Source organism: Falco naumanni, chromosome 9, assembly GCF_017639655.2.
Source record: "Falco naumanni isolate bFalNau1 chromosome 9, bFalNau1.pat, whole genome shotgun sequence".
NCBI classification, from domain to species: domain Eukaryota; kingdom Metazoa; phylum Chordata; class Aves; order Falconiformes; family Falconidae; genus Falco; species Falco naumanni.
In genome coordinates this window covers 623,537-641,786 of record NC_054062.1, presented here as the reverse complement: position 1 = coordinate 641,786, position 18,250 = coordinate 623,537, and the positions used below count along the sequence as shown (strand labels likewise).

The 18,250-nt window shown below is 45.8% G+C and overlaps 1 protein-coding gene across 4 annotated transcripts; it reads left to right on the top strand.

Moving 5' to 3' along the window:
• Positions 1-20: 20 nt before the first annotated feature.
• On the top strand, positions 21-17,982 carry LRRC8A (leucine rich repeat containing 8 VRAC subunit A). 4 transcript variants are annotated; one of them, XM_040607768.1, is made up of 5 exons: positions 115-214; positions 1,520-1,645; positions 7,202-7,377; positions 11,679-13,842; positions 17,119-17,982. In XM_040607768.1, exons 4-5 carry the CDS (start codon positions 11,686-11,688, stop codon positions 17,392-17,394), a joined length of 2,433 nt encoding a protein of 810 aa, XP_040463702.1. In that variant the 5' UTR covers positions 115-214; positions 1,520-1,645; positions 7,202-7,377; positions 11,679-11,685; the 3' UTR covers positions 17,395-17,982. The 4 variants fall into 4 exon arrangements, with proteins under 4 accessions (XP_040463700.1, XP_040463702.1, XP_040463698.1 ...); XM_040607766.1 differs by lacking the exon at positions 7,202-7,377 and having other exon boundaries at positions 21-121; XM_040607764.1 differs by lacking the exon at positions 7,202-7,377.
• Positions 17,983-18,250: the final 268 nt, after the last annotated feature.

Sequence of the window (18,250 nt, the reverse complement as noted above, 5' to 3'; positions counted from 1 at the left end):
GCGCCCTGGACAAAGATGGCGGCGCGCCCCTCCCATCACGCCTGCTCCCAAGATGGCGGCGCCCTCCTCACTCGGAGCCGGCGGCGGGACGGGCTGATGGCCGCCATGCCGCGCGGGTGAGGTCAGTTCCGGGGTGGGGCTGCCGCGGTGCGGTTAGGGGCGAACAAAAGGAGCCGGAGCCGGCGTGAGGGCGGGCGGGGGTCGAGGCGGCCAGGTGGGTGCTGGTCGGTGGCCGGTTCGCGCCGCGCTCCCCGCGGGGGGCGCGGCTCAGGGGGAGGGTAGCGGCAGGTGGGGCCTGAGCGCCGGGCCGCTCACCTCACCTCGCGGCGGGCGGGCGAGGTTTGCTGACTGACTCGGTGGTAATTCGCTTTTTCCGTGTCCCCGCCGTCCCTGCCCTGTCAGGCGGCCGGGGTTGGGGCGCGTCGGTGGGGGGGGCGGCCGGGACCCCCGTGTTTGTGGGGCGAGGTAGGGCCGTTCTGTGTGCGCTGGGCTCCCCTGCGGCCGCCCTGGCCTCCCCGGTGAGGGGGAGAAGCCGCCTGGCAGCGGCGCGGGAAGCTGGCCGGGGTGGGTTTATGCTTCACGGGGGGTGTCCGGGGCGGCGGAGCGCGCTGCGGGCCGGGGGGCGGCACGGAGCGGGCCGGCGGCCCTCCCCGCTGAGCGCTGCCTGTGCAGCCGGCTGCCGCAGCTAAGCTGGAGTAGCTGTGGCTGTCAGGGGGTCGCCTCAGAACCTGTCGGCTTTCCCGGTCACTCTGTAACCGGCAGGAGCGCCTTGGGCGTCCACCGGCGCGGGTGGCTCCCCCCGCCCCGGGGTGGCTCTTCATCTCCCCGCGCTGCTGACAGATGCCCTCTGCGGCCTGCAGGCCCCCTGCGGGGGGGGGGCTGGGCGCGCCGGAGGGCTCCCAGGGCTTGGGGCTACTCCCTTGCCTGTGTTCCCATGCCCCGTGCTGACATGCAGGAAGCAAGAAAAAAAAAAAAAGCGCTGTTGTAATTTTGTTGGTGGTGCTAAACTGCTGCCACGTTAAAAAGATACGTGTTGGTAGATATGTGTCGAGAGGAAAGGGGACAGGTGCTTGAATCCAGAGTGGTTAGGAATGTGATCTACGTTTTCAGATACTCCTGATAGCAACATTAAAAAAAAAAAAATCAGGCTTCTCAGACTAGAAAGTACGTAGTAAAGTCATTGATCCTTTTTCCCATTTGAAGAAAAAAAAATAAATTCAGGAGGTTAACCTGTTTAGGCTTAGGTATAATATTGACCTTCAGCATCCCCTTTGGCTGGATCTGCAACACTTGCTTTTTTTGTAATTTCTGTTGAAGATTCCTTTCTCTTAAGAGTTTTACTGGGCTCTTAGAGCTCTTACCATCTTTCTGGGTACCAGGGTGTGTGTTTCTGGTTCCCAGTGACCCTCTGAGCTGTTTCTTGCTTCTTAGGTATGCTTTACCAAAGCTTTTACGTGACATGGTCCCTCTGTGAACTTGATTCCTCTCTTCTTTGCTGATAATCTTCATTTAATTTCAGGGAAGCTGTTCCCATGGCGTGTGGGGAATGCAACGGTTCAGCACCCACTCAGGATCCAGCACGCAGGAACGTCATCTACTTCCAGCACAGAGAACTAAAGTGCAGATAGCAGAACCCAGCTGCAGGGTAAGGGCTACAGGCCAGCTCTTGAGTGGTAAAGTAAAACCAAAAAAATAACCAGGATACTGCTTAAACACAGTTGCAAAGCACAGGGCAGTAATGAGGTGACAGATAAGGAGGAAAGGTGGTTGATCAGAGGGTGATATGAGGGGAGTGGTGGTATGCTAATTAACTTCTGTGAGCCCTTAGCTTGCAAATGAAAAAAGAACTGAGCATTGTTCAAAGTAGAATATAACTGTTATATATTCACCTGTACATTGAACTCCTGGCCACATAAACCCTGACATCTCAGTGCACTAAATGGTAAATACTTGAAGGCTGTCCAGTAAATGGCTTGGTGACCGCTTCCTAAAAGGAACGTAGCTGAGAATTAGCAAGAGCTGTTCAGTTTGGTAGGCGCGGGGGGATGTTTGTGTTGCTGTATAGGCATCTCCTAGGCAGTTTTTCGCAGTGAGCTCTTAGGACTGCACAGGCTTGTCACCCCTGTGGGTGTCAATTAGGCAATGGCAGAAACTCGTTGCAAGAAACTCACTGCTTCCTTGGTGCTTCACTAGGATGGTGATGAAAGGTATTGCAGTATTCTGTGCTTATCTTCAAGATGAGAAATGTTTTGCAGGTTGGTTGTGTTCTCAGCAGTGGGATGTGTGGTATGTTGCTTCCAGGATACAAGTATCCCTAAGACTTGTCTACTGTTCTGGCAGTTCACCGACTTGCTTTTTGTACTGATCCTCTTGTGGTATTTGGAAACCCTGACTTTATTTGTGTAGATCAAAGACAAAGTGCATAAATATTTCCTTGAAGTATGCCAGAAAACACGTTAAAAGCTGATGTTTCCATGTTTGAAATGTGGAGTGCCTGAAGCCTTCTAGTGATGACTTACTGAATACTTAGTTGATTGTGTTCTAGTAAGTGCTGCAGGCATTCAGAAAGGTGGTCTGTGGTTTGGGATTCTCTGATACTATTTTTTTAACATATTTGATCTCCACTGCTTAAGTTAATAAGTTATTGCTGTGTGATTGAAACAGGCTTATTAGAGGCCTTCATGTGGTTCTTTCACATTCTAAAGGATTTTGTTCAGTAAAGTACTCGGATAGGAAGTGAAACACACTTCTGGTGTTAAATTGAGCCTAATTGGTGTTTAGGAAAATGGTGGTGTGATGGTTACGTGAGAGGTGGTAGAGGACAGAGCAGATAAGTTCAGGAGTTTTGTGTGAGGCTTCTTAATTGGAGGGGGAGGGATATGCATAGCTGTTGTTTTGGTAATAACTAAAAATTAACATATTTAGCTGCAATGTGGTGAGCCTCCTTTGTGTGTTTTTTTAAGTGTTTTTAAAAATAGCCTCAGTTTAGGATGTGCACACTAATGCTCTTCAAAGCATGTAGACTGTTCAGTATATCTTGAATGCTTCCAAGCAGCTTTTCCAACCACAGCAGTTGATGTGTATCTTGTATTGCAACTTGAAACCCAGTTCATATAGCTGGATTATACATGCCCCTCCTGCTGCTATGAAACTGTATTTGAAACTAAAAGCTATTCAGTCCTGACCTCACTGCTGAAATAATAGTGCTTCCTTCTCCTCGTGTACTGAGAATTGTTAACACTTGCTATAAAATTACATTGGCAATTCACAAAGCTCCTTTTGTGACAAATTTGCAAGCTGCTTCTCTAGCCACAGCCTACCTTTGTGCAGTAAAGGTGTGTACTGGACTAGTTAACAGGTTCTCCTTCAGACCCTTGGTCTTATCAGATCTTGGTGATGAAAGGTTCAGTGCCCTGTCCTTTGTTAATTGACTAATGCAGTCAGAAATTGTTCTGAGAGGGAAGTCATAGTCACTGTTTTGGAGCTTGTGGTCCTGAAGGCAAGGCTGATAGGGTATGGTGAATATGTGAGTAGGTGAATATGTACTTGCTGCTACTTTTCCTTAGACTGAGGCTGAATATTATTGTGCTGATAGGTGGTGCCTTCTTTATCTTGCTTTGCTCTCATCTGCATCCTATTTAGTCTTAACTCGCTCATCTCTTTGAGCTTGAAAACAGCTGTGGCAACACCCATGGATTTGTGCATGTTGTGACAGTCTGTCAACAATCAATTAAGATTACACTTGCTTGAAAGTTTTTACACACTTAAGAAATCAAGATGCTAGATTAATGTCTTGATTTCTTAATCTGTTGTTAGGTATGTCAAAGCTCTGCTCTGTCCGACGTTTCTTTAGCTGAAAACAGTTGGTTACTTGCTCTTGTATGACCCTTCTCAATGCTGGAATTAAATGTTGAAGAGCTTCCTTCTGCAGCTGATGAGGTGCTTGAAGCTTCTTCTGGTTGCTACAAGTTAATGGTGTTGCTCTGTTTATCTTAAGTAGTTACTAACAGAATTAATTCAATCATTTGCATTAGTCGGTACAAGGGACTGTTTCATAGTGTCCTGTTGGAATAAGGCAGTTGTACTTTCCCAAGACAAGCTCCAATGCCCTGTCCTTGAGGCATCTTTTTTTATGGCAAAGAGAAAATTTATTTTGTATAGGAAGCCTGTGACTGTGTACATTCAAAATTTATAAGCTGACGCGGACATTTTTCTCTGGTTTGCAGCACTGTTGGAAGCCATCTGATAGTACTTAAATGTATATAGCTGTGTGACACTGACATACAGTCCCTGCACCAAGTGTCAGTGATGCTGATAACTTCAGACTGTTCAAGTCTATGCAGCTGGGGCAAAATGCTGTCTGAAGTCAGAAAATGTAGCAGGCCAAGCCAGGTCTCCAGCATGGATTGTTCTGATAGTGCAGATGTTCATCCCTGTACTTGTTAGGACAGGCTTGCTTGTGTGACGGTAAACAGGAGCTGTAGCACTAGATGGTTAAGGAAAGGATGTCAGTCTTGCATCTGACAGGAAGAGTCAACTAATGGGTGGCTGTAAAGATAGTGCTATCCATAGTGTAGGTCGATTATTCTTTTCCATGAGCTTCAGTGAAGTTCCTTTCACTGACCCAGTCAGTTCACTTCATCTTGCACTATCTTGTGGCTTGGGTGGGGCTGAATGTTGCGCACGGCTGCTGGGTGGTTGTGTGAACACCAGCTTGCCTTGCTCTCAGTGTTGAGTTCCCTGGCTGTTTCACCAAGTGAAGAGTGTCAGTTCTGGCAGCTGCTGACTCTATCCACTAGGCAGTCTACATGATAAATGACTTCTTAAACTTCATGTGTTTGCTCCTCTGTCTCAGAAGACATTTTGTCCCAAATAAGGGATTTTTTTTTTTCTAATGCAGAAAGAGCCTGATGTAAGGATGATGGTTGGTCAGGGCTTTGGCGCCTGGCTTCACTGCTGTTTATTTCTGAACAGCAAAGGACAAAATCACTTGAGTTGTTCTGTTTGAGGTCTTGGACTTTTCCAGTTGATCATGTGGCTGTCCTTGTGCTTGGAAGGTTTTCTGAGGGGTGCCTGAAAGCAGCTCTTTTTCAGCCTTTTTTTTTTTTTTCTTTCTTTTAATTCTGGGCCTAATAAGCATGGAGGACGAGACAGTCGGGAGATTCCCAGTCCCATTTCTGACCAGTAAAGCTCTTACATTTCCTGGTTTTTGAACAAGGAGTTCAGTTTCATGCCCTTTAGGATTTCAGGTAGCAGCATGCTGGGGAGAGAAGCTCTGCTTTGTCGCAAACTTACTGTAACATGTTGTAGCTCGTCAATAATCAAGCTATAGTCTTAACAGCATCGAGGTTTTCCTTTCCCTTATCTACCTCTGATGCTGTCAGCACATGAACAACTCCCTCTTTCTCTGGGCTTCTGAGAGGTAAGAACTCATGTTAGCAGTGCTTGACTTCTGCTTTGCAGTCCATGATCTTAGATGGAAATCCACTGAGCATTAAGAATATGTGTAGTGGAAACTAAAGAGTTGCAAAATCCAACATACAATGGATCCATGCCTACTTACCTAAAACTGCCTCACTTGAAAGCTGCACACCACTAAAGGTGAGGAGAGCCTCCACGATTTCAGTTAGGCCTTGGATGTAAGGGATAGAAATTTAAATTCTTCTGCGTGTCATGATCTTGCACATACTCCTGTTTTGTCAGTAGCTCCATTAGTAACAGAATGGCCAACAGAAAGGGGGAGGAAAGAGGAGGCTGGATAAAGTATTCAGCAAATGATGAGTCAAGCTGACAAACTAGCCAGTGAAACAGAACAGTGATGTTGTTTCTGTTCACTTTGTCCTAAGCTGGGTATGCTGGCCAGCAGTTGCAGGCAGGAATTTCAAGCACTGCTCGGCCAGGTGTCTGCCAACAGTAAGTCAGTTTTAGCGTGTTTAGATTGGATGATTTTGGATAGAGGAATTGCCCAGATCAGAGGATGTTTGCTCCTACAGCAGTTGCTCTGTTAATAGCTTGGACTTGTTAAAAATTGCAGAGGTCCTGGCGTTTGTGGAAAGCCTTCATGCTCGCAGCTCTGTCAGCCTTTATCTCGTAAGGTACGTGCTGCTTTATGGTATGTCTGTCAGCCAGATACGTTTAATCTTGTTTCTGACTGGTTTTACTATTTAGGTGTGGTGTGCTCAGAATGTCCCTGTTCTTCTAACGTGAGTGATTATGTTTCTGCTCCAGGTGTGCCTAGTAAAACACAGGATTAGTACTTGGTGATGCTTATGGTTGGCTGAAGTCTGGGTAGGTTTGGCAGGCTGGTTATGTAAGTCTGAAACTGCTGTTTCTTCTGTCGTATCAGCCTGTTCAGCATTAATGGTGAGGCTGTGCTGCAGCGTAGTAGGTAGGTGCCCAGCAGGCTGAGGCAGGGATGGTTCTCTGGCAAAAGGAGTCCATGGTGGGATGCAAACTTGGATCCAGGTGAATCTGCAGGCACTGAAGGGGTATGTAGTACCTAAAGGTGGAATGTACAAAGATTTCAAGAGTGTATGTGTTTAGGCTGGATTGATCCTGCTTTGTGATAATGAGGCTTTAGCATACAGATCTTTCCCTGTACAATCTCAGATGTTGCTGCTATAAACTTTGCTGGATTGATTCTGTGTTGGATATGAACTGTAGTGCTGCTTTGGTGCAGCTGAAACCCTCAAAGCTAAAGGAATTTCTTGGGGGGCAGGGAGTGAGGGACTGCTCAGGGACTGTGGTAGCTGGGAAGGTGCTGTGGAATGCAAAAGCTGAAACACATCTGAGACATAAGACTTATTTTTTCTCCCTCAGTGTTAAATACCTAAAGCCTGCCTACTTAATTATACCCTTGGAAAAATTACTTCCTTATGGTGCTGATAAGTTGACAGAAGTTCAGGCAGAGATGTTGTGACCTAGCAGCATGTGAGAGTTTAGCGAAACCAGCTTGCGTTTAAACTTGAATAAAGCACTCATTCAAAGTCTCTGTATTGATGCCTTCCATGTGGCAGAGTTAACTATGCTGTTAGCAAATTACCTGTTTCTGAGCTCCAGCTGGAAAGTTCTGCAACTTGAGGTGTGTATGAAGGAGCTCGGATCCTTTTTCACCAAGACTGCTCTGATGCAGTGCTTCTTTCAGGTTATGTCTGTTCCTGTCTATAAAATCCTTCACTCAGTTCGTGTGTTCTTTGCTCAGCCTTCAGTGAGGCTACATGACAGAAGTGACTTCACAAATGAAGCTTCTTCACAGCAGACACTTTCCTGCTGACAAAGCATGCTGGAGTTCAACTCCTGGAAAGAGCAGAAGCTTGAAATCACTGCAGTCTGCCTACTGGTCCTGTGGAGTTTGGTCTGGCCGTGATCACAAAGGAGGTAACTTTATTTTTGGCCAGCTGTCTTAATGCAAGCGTTGTTTCTAGTCTTACGCCAGAATAATATCCTCCACGCAAATCATTCTGTTCCGCTGCCTGTGTACCTGTTGTGAGAGTCTGTGTTCCAGCTACCTGCTTGTTTTCTGTGTAGTGGTTTGAATCACAGTCCTTATGGGAGGAATTCTGCTGCACAAGGGAGCATCAGGTGACAGAGATTGGCTCCTGAAATCTGACTTCTTGGAGTTAGCCTGCTGTTGTCATTGACCCCAGCAGCAAAACTGCTTGCCCTAATCCAGAAAGGACAGTGTTGCAGCAAGAATCGCATTCTAAAATGATTACAAAACGGAGTCCACAAAATAAAGATGACATTTGCTTCTTGATGCAGAGCCGTCTTTCAGGAACCAGAAGTGGATTGCCTACATTCTGGGTGACGAAGGATGAATCTTTCCCACTTTCTCAAGTTTTTGGTGGGCAATTTTCCCTTTCGCTGCAGATGCTGAGAGTAAGATTAGATAAGACATGGCAAATTCCAGCTTCTGTAAAGGTGGCCTCTAGCTTTATTGTTTTTCTGGGACTTGAACAGGGTCTCCACTGCTGCCAGGAGGAGTGGGGACTTGCTATGAATGCCCTTGTCTTCTTCCGGTGACCCTGTCATTGTTACTGGAAGGCAGGAGATTTCCTGCTCCACCCTACTGGGGGTTAATTGCTGCCACTGAGCTGTAATAACTATTATGGGACAATCAGATGATTCTTTTTTTTCTTTTGTAGTTGGCTTGTAGGTGCACAATGTAAAGGGAAATCTTGTACCCCATGTAACTGGTAAATAGAACTAGAGCGCCTGCTGTGCTAATTTCTTGTTGGTTTCCTTCCTAGCTATCCTGAGATACAAGTCAAAGTGGGCTCAAGGTTAATTTCTTGTGAGAAGTTAGGCATTTCCTGGATTGGGCAAAACTAGCAATCCAGCACTACAAGTCAAGTCTGCAAATGCCGTGAGACCCAATAGGACATCTTCCCTATTTCATAAGCCTACTAGAGGTAACTATGAAAGGCCTGTCAATTCCTTCAAAACTTTTCCGTTTTCCTACCAAGAGTGATGGAGTACTGGAGGGAGGAGGAAAGATCTTTGGAGAGAGGAGTGGTATCTAGGCAAGAGGAGGAAAGAGATAATTTTTTTTCTTAATCCTGGTGTGGGGTAGGATGAGTAAGGAGTTGTTTAAATAGGGAGAAGTTCTTTTATGAACAATATTGATGTTTTCACTGCATGCTGCTGAAAATAGGAGGAATAGTGTTTTACACAGCATTTATGGAGAGCAATGAATGGTATGGTAGCATTTGTGTTATCTCTTAGAAGAAGTCACAGCAAAAGCTTTCCATTGCATCTGGCAAGTGTTTAAAAAGTGTGTACTTGCTGGAAGACTACAACTAGAGTCTCATGGAGCCTTAGGGTGGTGTGTAGTGAGACCTCTGGATCTCGAAGCCCCTCTGCCCCAGTTAATGAGTCTGGCAGAGCCGCAGCTGTGTTTACCTACAAGCGTAGTTGGATTTCAGAAGTCAAAGTTTACTGTTCTAGCAGATAAATGCAGTAGCTTTAGATGTTTCCCTTTTGCAAAGCTTTCCAGGTTTTCTGCTTGGACTGTAGAAGTGCAGGACTCTGCTCACGCAGTCTGATTACAGTGAAGGGGATGCAGAGGGTGACAGAGAGGGCATGTGTGTTCTTTTGTGGTCCTGCCCTGGCTCTCAGACCTTTCAACAGCTGAGCTTCCTAGTTTCTCTGTGAATTGTCCTGCTTTCCTAGCCTGGTGAAGTAGGGGTCCTAAAAACACCCCAACCAAACAAGAAAAGCACGAAAAAGAATTGGGTATATACCCTGTTTTGTTGCTTCTGAAGAGGGAGGGAATGGATGGGTAAAGGGCCTGGGATAGTATAAGGCTTCTGTCAGTAGTGATTAAGGGTCTCTGTCAGAGGTATAGATTCTCCTGCAGAAAAGACAAATATGAAATGGGTTTTGACTTTTAATTTTCTTGTTTATGTAGACAAACTGAGGTGGCATACATTGCCAGGAATTGATTTCAGGGAGCTGTTTAACTGCTGGCTTCGTTTTAGGTGTTCTGGAGTGCAGGGGGTGTAAAGAAAACTTCTGTACCCTGTTTTATCCTAGAGTTAGTGTTTCTGTAGTAGGCACAGACAGCTCTTCTCAAATGTATCTTGCAAATGGACTCTCTTCTCCGAGTACATCCACCTCGGGGAGAAGGAAGCTGAGGCGTGGCTGAATTACCTTTAGAACCTTGCAGGAGGCTGGCAGCAGGACTGCAGGGGGGCTCTGAACACCTTGTCGCTCCTCTGATTCTGGCTGCTCAGGTTCTGTTCACAGGTTCAGTTTTGCTTGTTCTCTCTCCTTGTGAATGTGTAATTGTCTTGCTCTGATCTGCTCGATGCAGTCGATTCTGCAGAGGCATGCCAGGCACTTTGCTAGTGCTCTGCAGCTTAACAGGATGTTCATTTCTTCTGACAGTGCTGTAGGTGGCTATTTTCATCTCTTGTTTCTGCATCCTGTGCCAGGACTGCATGAGCTTAGTGGCTGATAAATGAATAGATTTTGCCGTTCTGCCTTGTTTTACTGAACTTCTAGAACAGGTATTGTCATCTTGTCTCTCAAAATTCCCCACTAATAAAATAGTGTGTAGTGTTACCAGTCTGTCTCTTGTGATGGACTGATGTAGTATTGGAACTGGATGGGCAGAAGGACAAACAGTTCTTCAGGGATGGCTGTCATCTTTCAATCTTGCAGCCTTCCCAAAGTAGCACTAAGTCAAAGCTGGCGTTTTACCATCTATTGTTGTAAGCAGCAAACCAGGGAATAGAGTTCTGTATTTAGTGTCTCTAGGGGATGTGGTGCTTTTTGAGTTCGTTAGGAAGGGATTCCTTTGCAGTTTTGTGCTGGAATTTAAATACAAACTTTAATTCTACCAGAGTAGGTGGTGTGGGCACCCCACTTGTCCAAGAAGGCTTTTTCCCAGCCAGCAGCATATGGAAACCTGCTGTTGACCCTGCAGCCCCGTGGGACTGGTTGAGACTGTCGGTGCAAATCATATCTTATGGGTTGGAGAATTTTTGCTTTCCTTCTTTACAGTTGAATTCATGTAACTTTCAAAATGAAAGATTAGTGCTTGTCCTACTCCTGAACTTTGCTAGCAAAGCATGGTGTGATATTACTGCTTTTCCACTGTCATTAGAACAAGTTACAATGACTTCATGTTCTTTCCTTGTGTTGCCTGTCATCTAGGGAAATTCTGTGAGCTCAGTTACCCGTGGATCAGTCAGGCTTCCGGGCTTTCTATGGCTTGTTGAAGAATGTGCTTGAAGTTTCATCTGGAAGCCTGAAGGACAGAACGAGCGTGGCCATAAGGCCTCTGCTTCCCAGAACCTTTTGATTTCCTTTGTGACACTTAAATCCCAGCTGAGATGAACTCTAGGTGGGAGTGGTTGGGCAGGGAAATGAATGCTTCTTTTAAGTATGTCTCCCTGTCCTCTACTTCTGAAGTAAATAAGGCAAAGAGCAGCTGTTACAGGATCTTAGTCCCGAATCTCTCAGAGGGCAAGTAACTAATCTTTCCTTGGAGAATTAATGCAAAGGGGGGAAGCCAAAACTACTTGATGTGGAAGGAAAGACCGTGGTATCAGGCAACTTTTTTGTCCAAAACAAAGAATATTTGTTTTTCCAGCTTGCTTTATTAACGTGATGTTGAGTTGCATCAGTGAAGTGGTTCTAAGAAATATAACTGTATTGTACGTAAATCCTCTTCCTTGCGCCTGCGGTTCCAGAACCACACAAATGCAGAATTGTTATTTTCTAGCTCTGTAAAAACAGTAACAAAATTATGATAACTGTACTCTGTGCATGGATTAGCAGTGCTGACAAACTCATTTAATCCCTGAAATAAAATCCCTACATAAACCAGTAAACTTCCAAATACTGGTCTGGCCACAGTAGTCTGTCCTGTGAGCTTTCTTTAAGTGTGAATGTCTTGCCCCGGAGCCTGCTAACGGTAAGTACCAGTTGTGGTGTTTTGTGTGTGAGAATTTATCTGCCGGGGAAGACAGCAACAAACTAACTTTGCGGCCTCAGCTGTAGCAAATTACTCACAGGAAGCCTCATTCATTTGTTTCCATGTGACTTGAAACTGGGTCTGGGCTAATTCCAGTCTTGCTGTGCCAGTGCTTAACATGAGTTTCCTGGTGCCCTCCTGAAAAGCAGAACAAAACAGTTTAAGCTAGTAATGCTTGCTTCTGGTTTCCTTTCAGGTGAATCATGATTCCAGTCACTGAATTGCGCTACTTTGCTGACACTCAGCCAGCATACCGTATCCTGAAGCCATGGTGGGATGTCTTCACAGACTACATTTCTATAGTGATGCTGATGATTGCAGTGTTTGGAGGGACGCTTCAGGTCACCCAGGACAAAATGATTTGTTTGCCCTGTAAATGGGTTACCAAAGACTCTTGCAATGACTCAGTCAGAGGCTGGACAGCCACAACCCCAGAGCGTACCTACTATAACTCTAGTCTTGTTCCCTCCACTGATACAGGACCTACAGGGATCCGATATGATTTGGACCGGCACCAGTATAACTATGTGGATGCGGTGTGTTATGAGAACCGTCTTCACTGGTTTGCCAAGTATTTCCCTTATCTGGTGCTGCTACATACTCTCATTTTCCTGGCTTGTAGCAACTTCTGGTTCAAATTCCCAAGGACCAGCTCCAAGCTGGAGCATTTTGTGTCTATTTTGCTTAAGTGTTTTGACTCTCCATGGACAACAAGGGCGTTATCTGAGACAGTGGTGGAAGAGAGTGATACCAAGCCAGCATTTGGAAAAATGAATGGCTCCATGGACAAGAAATCCTCCACAGTCAGTGAGGATGTGGAAGCCACTGTTCCCATGCTGCAGAGAACAAAGTCTCGAATTGAGCAAGGGATTGTGGACCGGTCTGAGACTGGTGTCTTGGACAAAAAGGAAGGTGAACAGGCCAAAGCACTCTTTGAGAAAGTGAAGAAGTTCCGCACGCATGTGGAAGAGGGAGATATAGTTTATCGTCTGTACATGAGACAGACAATCATCAAAGTGATCAAGTTCATTCTGATAATCTGCTATACTGTTTACTATGTCAACAACATAACGTTTGATGTTGACTGTAAAGTGGATATTGAGAGCTTGACTGGCTACAGGATGTACCGCTGCGCTCATCCTTTGGCCACTCTCTTCAAAATCTTGGCGTCTTTCTATATCAGTTTGGTGATATTCTATGGCTTGATCTGCATGTACACACTCTGGTGGATGTTGAGGCGATCACTCAAGAAATACTCCTTTGAGTCCATCAGGGAGGAGAGCAGTTACAGTGACATTCCTGATGTGAAAAACGACTTTGCTTTTATGCTCCATCTGATTGATCAGTATGACCCGCTCTACTCCAAGCGCTTTGCTGTCTTTCTGTCAGAGGTGAGTGAGAACAAGCTGCGGCAGCTGAACCTCAACAATGAGTGGACTTTGGAGAAGCTGCGCCAGAGGATCACCAAGAACTCCCAGGATAAGCTGGAACTGCATCTTTTCATGTTGAGTGGCATACCTGATACAGTCTTTGACCTCATTGAGCTGGAGGTCTTGAAGCTGGAGCTTATCCCCGATGTCACTATTCCCCCAAGCATTGCTCAGCTCACCAGCCTTAAAGAACTGTGGCTTTACCACACAGCTGCCAAAATTGAGGCTCCAGCCCTTGCCTTTTTGAGGGAGAATTTGAAATCTCTGCACATCAAGTTCACAGACATCAAGGAGATTCCTCTTTGGATTTATAGCCTGAAGACACTAGAGGAGCTTCACCTGACAGGGAATTTGAGTGCTGAAAACAACCGCTACATTGTGATAGATGGGTTGAGGGAGCTGAAGAGGCTGAAGGTGTTGAGGTTGAAGAGTAACCTCACCAAGCTGCCACAGGTTGTGACAGATGTTGGTGTGCATCTTCAGAAGCTTTCAATCAACAACGAGGGCACCAAGCTTATTGTTCTTAACAGCCTTAAGAAAATGGTCAACTTGACAGAGCTTGAGCTGATCCGTTGTGACTTGGAACGCATTCCTCACTCTATCTTTAGTCTCCACAATCTGCAGGAGATAGACCTGAAGGACAATAACCTAAAGACCATTGAGGAAATCATCAGCTTTCAGCATTTACATCGTCTCACTTGCCTTAAATTGTGGTACAACCACATTGCCTACATCCCCATGCAAATAGGCAACCTAACCAATTTAGAACGCCTTTACCTGAATCGTAACAAGATAGAAAAGATCCCTACCCAGCTCTTCTATTGCCGAAAACTTCGGTATTTGGATCTCAGCCACAACAACTTGACTTCCATACCGCCAGATGTTGGACTTCTTCAAAACCTGCAGAATCTAGCTGTGACAGCCAACAGGGTAAGTGAGCAAGGAGTTGAGCCTTCTGTGTGAGTAAAGTAGCTCTGGCAGCGTGTTTTCTGTGTGATTAAACATGCTACAATGGTGTGTGGCATACTCCTAGCACTACCTTTCTTTTTAAATTCTCAAGCATTTGTTTCTCTCGGAGGGTTTTATCTAAGGCAAGACATTGCGAGTAACTCTGGGGCAAGCCTTTCTTTGCCCAGCCCTTGTTCTATAGCGTTTACTGTCTTAGCAGTGAAACTGCTTCTAAGTGCCAGTTGGAGGCTGTTTAGAGATCCTGCTTGTCAGCTGTTTCTCTGCAGTTGGAAGCTTGTAGTCCCCAGATCGGACATCAGTTTGGGGCTTAAAATGGAGATCTGAGAAACTGTAGTCTTAATTTAGAACTAGGCACTTCAGCCTATGTACTTCAGACACGTACATGCACTATGGCAGCAGCAGTCTAAAGCATGTATGTGTGTGGCTTACAGTACTTTGCATTTCCAGGAGATACTCCATAGTTTGATCTTGTAAGCCTGTGCTTTTTGTGAGGAGTTGGATATGGACAGACTTACGAAAACGGTTCTTGAGCTCTCGCTCTAAAATGCACTGTCTCATTCCACAAAGGCGACTTTGGAGAGAACCAAGCAATCCTCCGCAGTGTCCTTACTGAGGGCAGAGCGAAGTAAACCAGGTCGTATCAATGGCAGTCGGTTAGATGTGAAAGCGTGAACTGTGGCAATTCCTTGACTTTGAGGGGAGTGAATAAGATGGCACCTTGCTATGCCTCCGCACGACGGCTGTGGGGTTTCTTGTGTAATCCCGGGTGTAGGTTAAGTCTAAGTCTTAACTGTTTAAGTGCAGGGCAAGTTAGAGGGGGTAACTGAGTGCTGTGCTGCCTGATTACCGTCAGTTGTTTCTTGGCTTGTGTTGGAGGACATTTATTTACCTAAAAAAACTTACCCATGTTTTTTCCTCAGTCTTTGTTCCTGTGTTTGGGAGTAAGGAAACTTCATTTACCATGCATCACAAAGATCAGCCTGGGACTGCACAGGCTGATGTGCTGAGCTCAGTGACTTGTTGGAGTCGTTCATTCTGTCTGCAAATTCCTGGGAGGCTCTTTTTCTCTTGGAATTTATTACCACCTGCAGTTGCAAAAGGCTCTAACATAACTACAAATTGCAGACAGATCTAATTAGTGGCTTCTGGGAACATGCAGCAGAATTGTTCTGGAGCAGTATGGTTTGGCTTTTCGTGGGGGAAGTGCACTCAAATCAAGTGTTTAATTGCTATTGCAGTTCAGTATTACACAGGGTTCCTCGAACTCCAGCCAGCAGTTTGAAGTTAGTGTCTGAAAGTTCAAGTCTGTGTTGTACCACTGAATAGTAACAGCAGGCAAGCAGCAGCTATTCAGCTATTCCAGTTTAGTAGCTGTTTTCCCAGCACTAACTGGCCTGAATGGCTGTGCATCTGTTTGTATGGGTGTCTTAAGCTCTGGTAAACTTCATGACGTATGCACACAACATTTCCTATTAAGTTAAAAGCCAAGATATTTGGCATTTGTCAGTGGGGCTGATATGGGCAGTTTCTGAGGGATGGCATTAACCCAAAGATGAGGAACTCTTAAAGACTCCTAAGCTGCTGTTCAGAACTTGGATAATTCTGTACCATTTGTCTTCTGGCAATTTTCTTCACGCAGCTTCCTGAGGGTTAATCTGCAGTGTCCTCTGCAGTCTTGGAGTGGAGCATCTCTTGGATGAAAAGGAGTTAAGAGGCAGCTCTGTTTTCTGCAGTACTGTGTGGTACCACCTATTTTGATGGGGGGCAGGGGGGAACAACCAACACAACAACTAACTGCTAATGCAGCAGGAAGGCTAGAGCAGCCTTGCTCTGGTGTGTTCTGAAGCAAAAGGTGGTGAGGAGCCAGTGAAACAGCTGTCTATCCTCTGCAGCTGTTTGTATTCTCTGCAGGTGCCTGGGCAAGGCCACGATTACCCCGGGGCTCTGACAGCCTGGTAGGTTACAGTAGACAGTGACAGCAAGAAACACAAGGACTGGCAGGCTGGCACTTCCCAAGGCCAGGAATTCTCAAGTGTCCTCTCCTAGCTCAGCAGTCGTAGCGAATAGAGACTTCTGGAGCTGGCTGGTACTAGTGTACCATTCTGGGAAGCAGGCTGTATTATAGCACACTGCTTCCTTCCTAAACCAATACTTGTCTGTTGTTTAACACTTTCAAGAGTTTGTATTCATTTGATTGCATGTTGCTGTTTGCAAAACACTCAACAGTACTAGTAACAATGACTGAATTGAACTATCTTTAATTGGTCTAGTCTCATCTTGGATTTTCCTTGGATTCCATGTCATTCAGAACCAATTAGTCTAATTTAGCCATGAATGATATCATGCATAATTTAAGTTTTAAAAAGGACATGGTTGCATTTAAAGGTGAATGGTAGTCTTCAAAGTGAGACTTTGAATTAAGGGAAGAATACAGAGCTGCTACGTTTAGTTCATAGCCTAGTGTTAAACCTTGGCCATGCTGTTTTCCTAGAAATTCTTTGGGAACACTGGACTATTAAAAGGCTTTAATGGAAATAAGCCTTATTAAATTAGTGACTCATGGATGCAAGGTGGTGGTGGTAAAGCTAACAGCTGGTTGCTTTGGATTTTTTGTTGCATTTTGGCACTGTCAAAAATACCAAACCCCACACTCACCAGCTCTGCACTTTGCAGCCTAGAAAGTTTTTGCAACATTTGAAAGCCCTACAGAAATGATGGAAGAATAGTTCCAGTTCTCAGGGCCCAGAGAGTGTACCCATGTATCCTCTGTTCTCACTACAGCAAAACTAGGAGTCCTGACTAAATCCAGTCTGCGTGGTGTTCAGTATGATACCAGCTGTACGACGGCTACTTAAAGCAAAGGGGCTGTGATCCAGTGACGGTACAAAGGGTTTGGGATGGAAAGCAGCTGATGCTGATGGGAACATGTGACAGTATAGGCCAGCTGTGTGCAGGTTTCTGGTCCTTTAATCCTGTCCTTGGTGATGTCTTCCGCTGTTATCCACCATCATTGGTGATTTCTTGTAGCTAATTGCAGTGCCTGAAAGAGGAATCCGTACAGTCATGGTGTAGTGACTGTTACTTTGGGACAGTCCTTGTGGAAGGCAGGAGAGAAGTGGGCGATTTGAAAATGGGTGCTCTGTAAACCCTGAAGCATTGTTTGGGCTTGTTGGTCTCTTATGAGCATGTGTCCATGTTTGCTGGTGACTTTGTCTGTGATTTGGTTTCTTTTTTCAGATTGAGAGTCTCCCACCAGAGCTATTCCAGTGCAGGAAGCTGAGAACCTTGAACCTGGGAAACAATGTGCTGCAGTCGCTCCCGTCCCGGGTTGGAGAGCTGACAAATCTGTCGCAAATAGAGCTACGAGGGAACCGCTTGGAGTGCCTGCCTGTGGAGCTGGGAGAATGTCCTCTGCTGAAACGCAGTGGGCTTGTGGTAGAGGAGGACCTGTTCAACACGCTGCCCTTGGAAGTCAAAGAGCGGCTGTGGAGGGCAGACAAAGAGCAAGCTTGAACTCCTGAAAAAAGGGAAAAGCCTCTGACCAACTAGAAGGAAACAAAAGGCCATTCCAGTCCCCTTTTCCCCAGATCCTCCCTGTTCTCTTCTCCAATCACTACCAGACTAGCCAAGGAGTCCCTGAACAAACATGACTCTGAGGTGGCTTCTTGCCTCAGATGCAGGATGGGGGAAGCTTGGGATCAGGATGAAGATCGAGACAGATTAGTTGGCCTCTGAGCAAGGGCCAGTGGGAATAAGAGGTGTTGCTGTTCTGGACAGGCAGTGGGGTGAGGTGGATGGTGCTGGTGAGAAGAAATGACCTTTGAATGGAGCAGAAAACAAAATGTGGGGATTACTGGCATTGCTCCAAATGGGGCTTATATGTGTCAGGGACTGAGAGTGTCCGGTGTCCTGCAAGCAAAGATCAAGAGACTAGGAAAGCTCTTGAACCTCCATCTCTGTCACACCTGGTACTGTTGTTCCCCTCTGACTCAAGAGGTTCAGTCAGCGTGGCCCTGTGGTGGGGTAGGATAGGATACAGACAGCTGGTTTTATCTATATGCTGGCATTAGGATTTGGGGGATAAACTTACTTTGGACATCAGCTTGAATGCAGGATTATTTTTTTTTACTAATTGTCTTTCCCCTTTGCACTCCACATCTTCTCCTCTGCCACTGGAGAAGGAACCGAACTCCCCAAACCCTTATCTAATCATTTAAGATTGCACTATTTTAACAGTTTCAAGTCACTTGTGCTGATGAGTAGATCATGTAGCATCCTTTTCCAGCTGAATGTGCTAGGGGCACTGACTGACCTAATTCCAGAGGTTTAGTCTGTTCTGAAATGGATGGTTATAGTGCAAGTGGGAGAA

Bases quoted from the DNA above. Each gene is read 5' to 3' on its own strand.
- LRRC8A (XM_040607766.1), top strand. From the start codon at position 11,686: ATGATTCCAGTCACTGAATTGCGCTACTTTGCTGACACTCAGCCAGCA. The intron at 13,843-17,118 runs GTAAGTGAGCAA...TTCTTTTTTCAG, and splicing joins TAGCTGTGACAGCCAACAGG to ATTGAGAGTCTCCCACCAGA.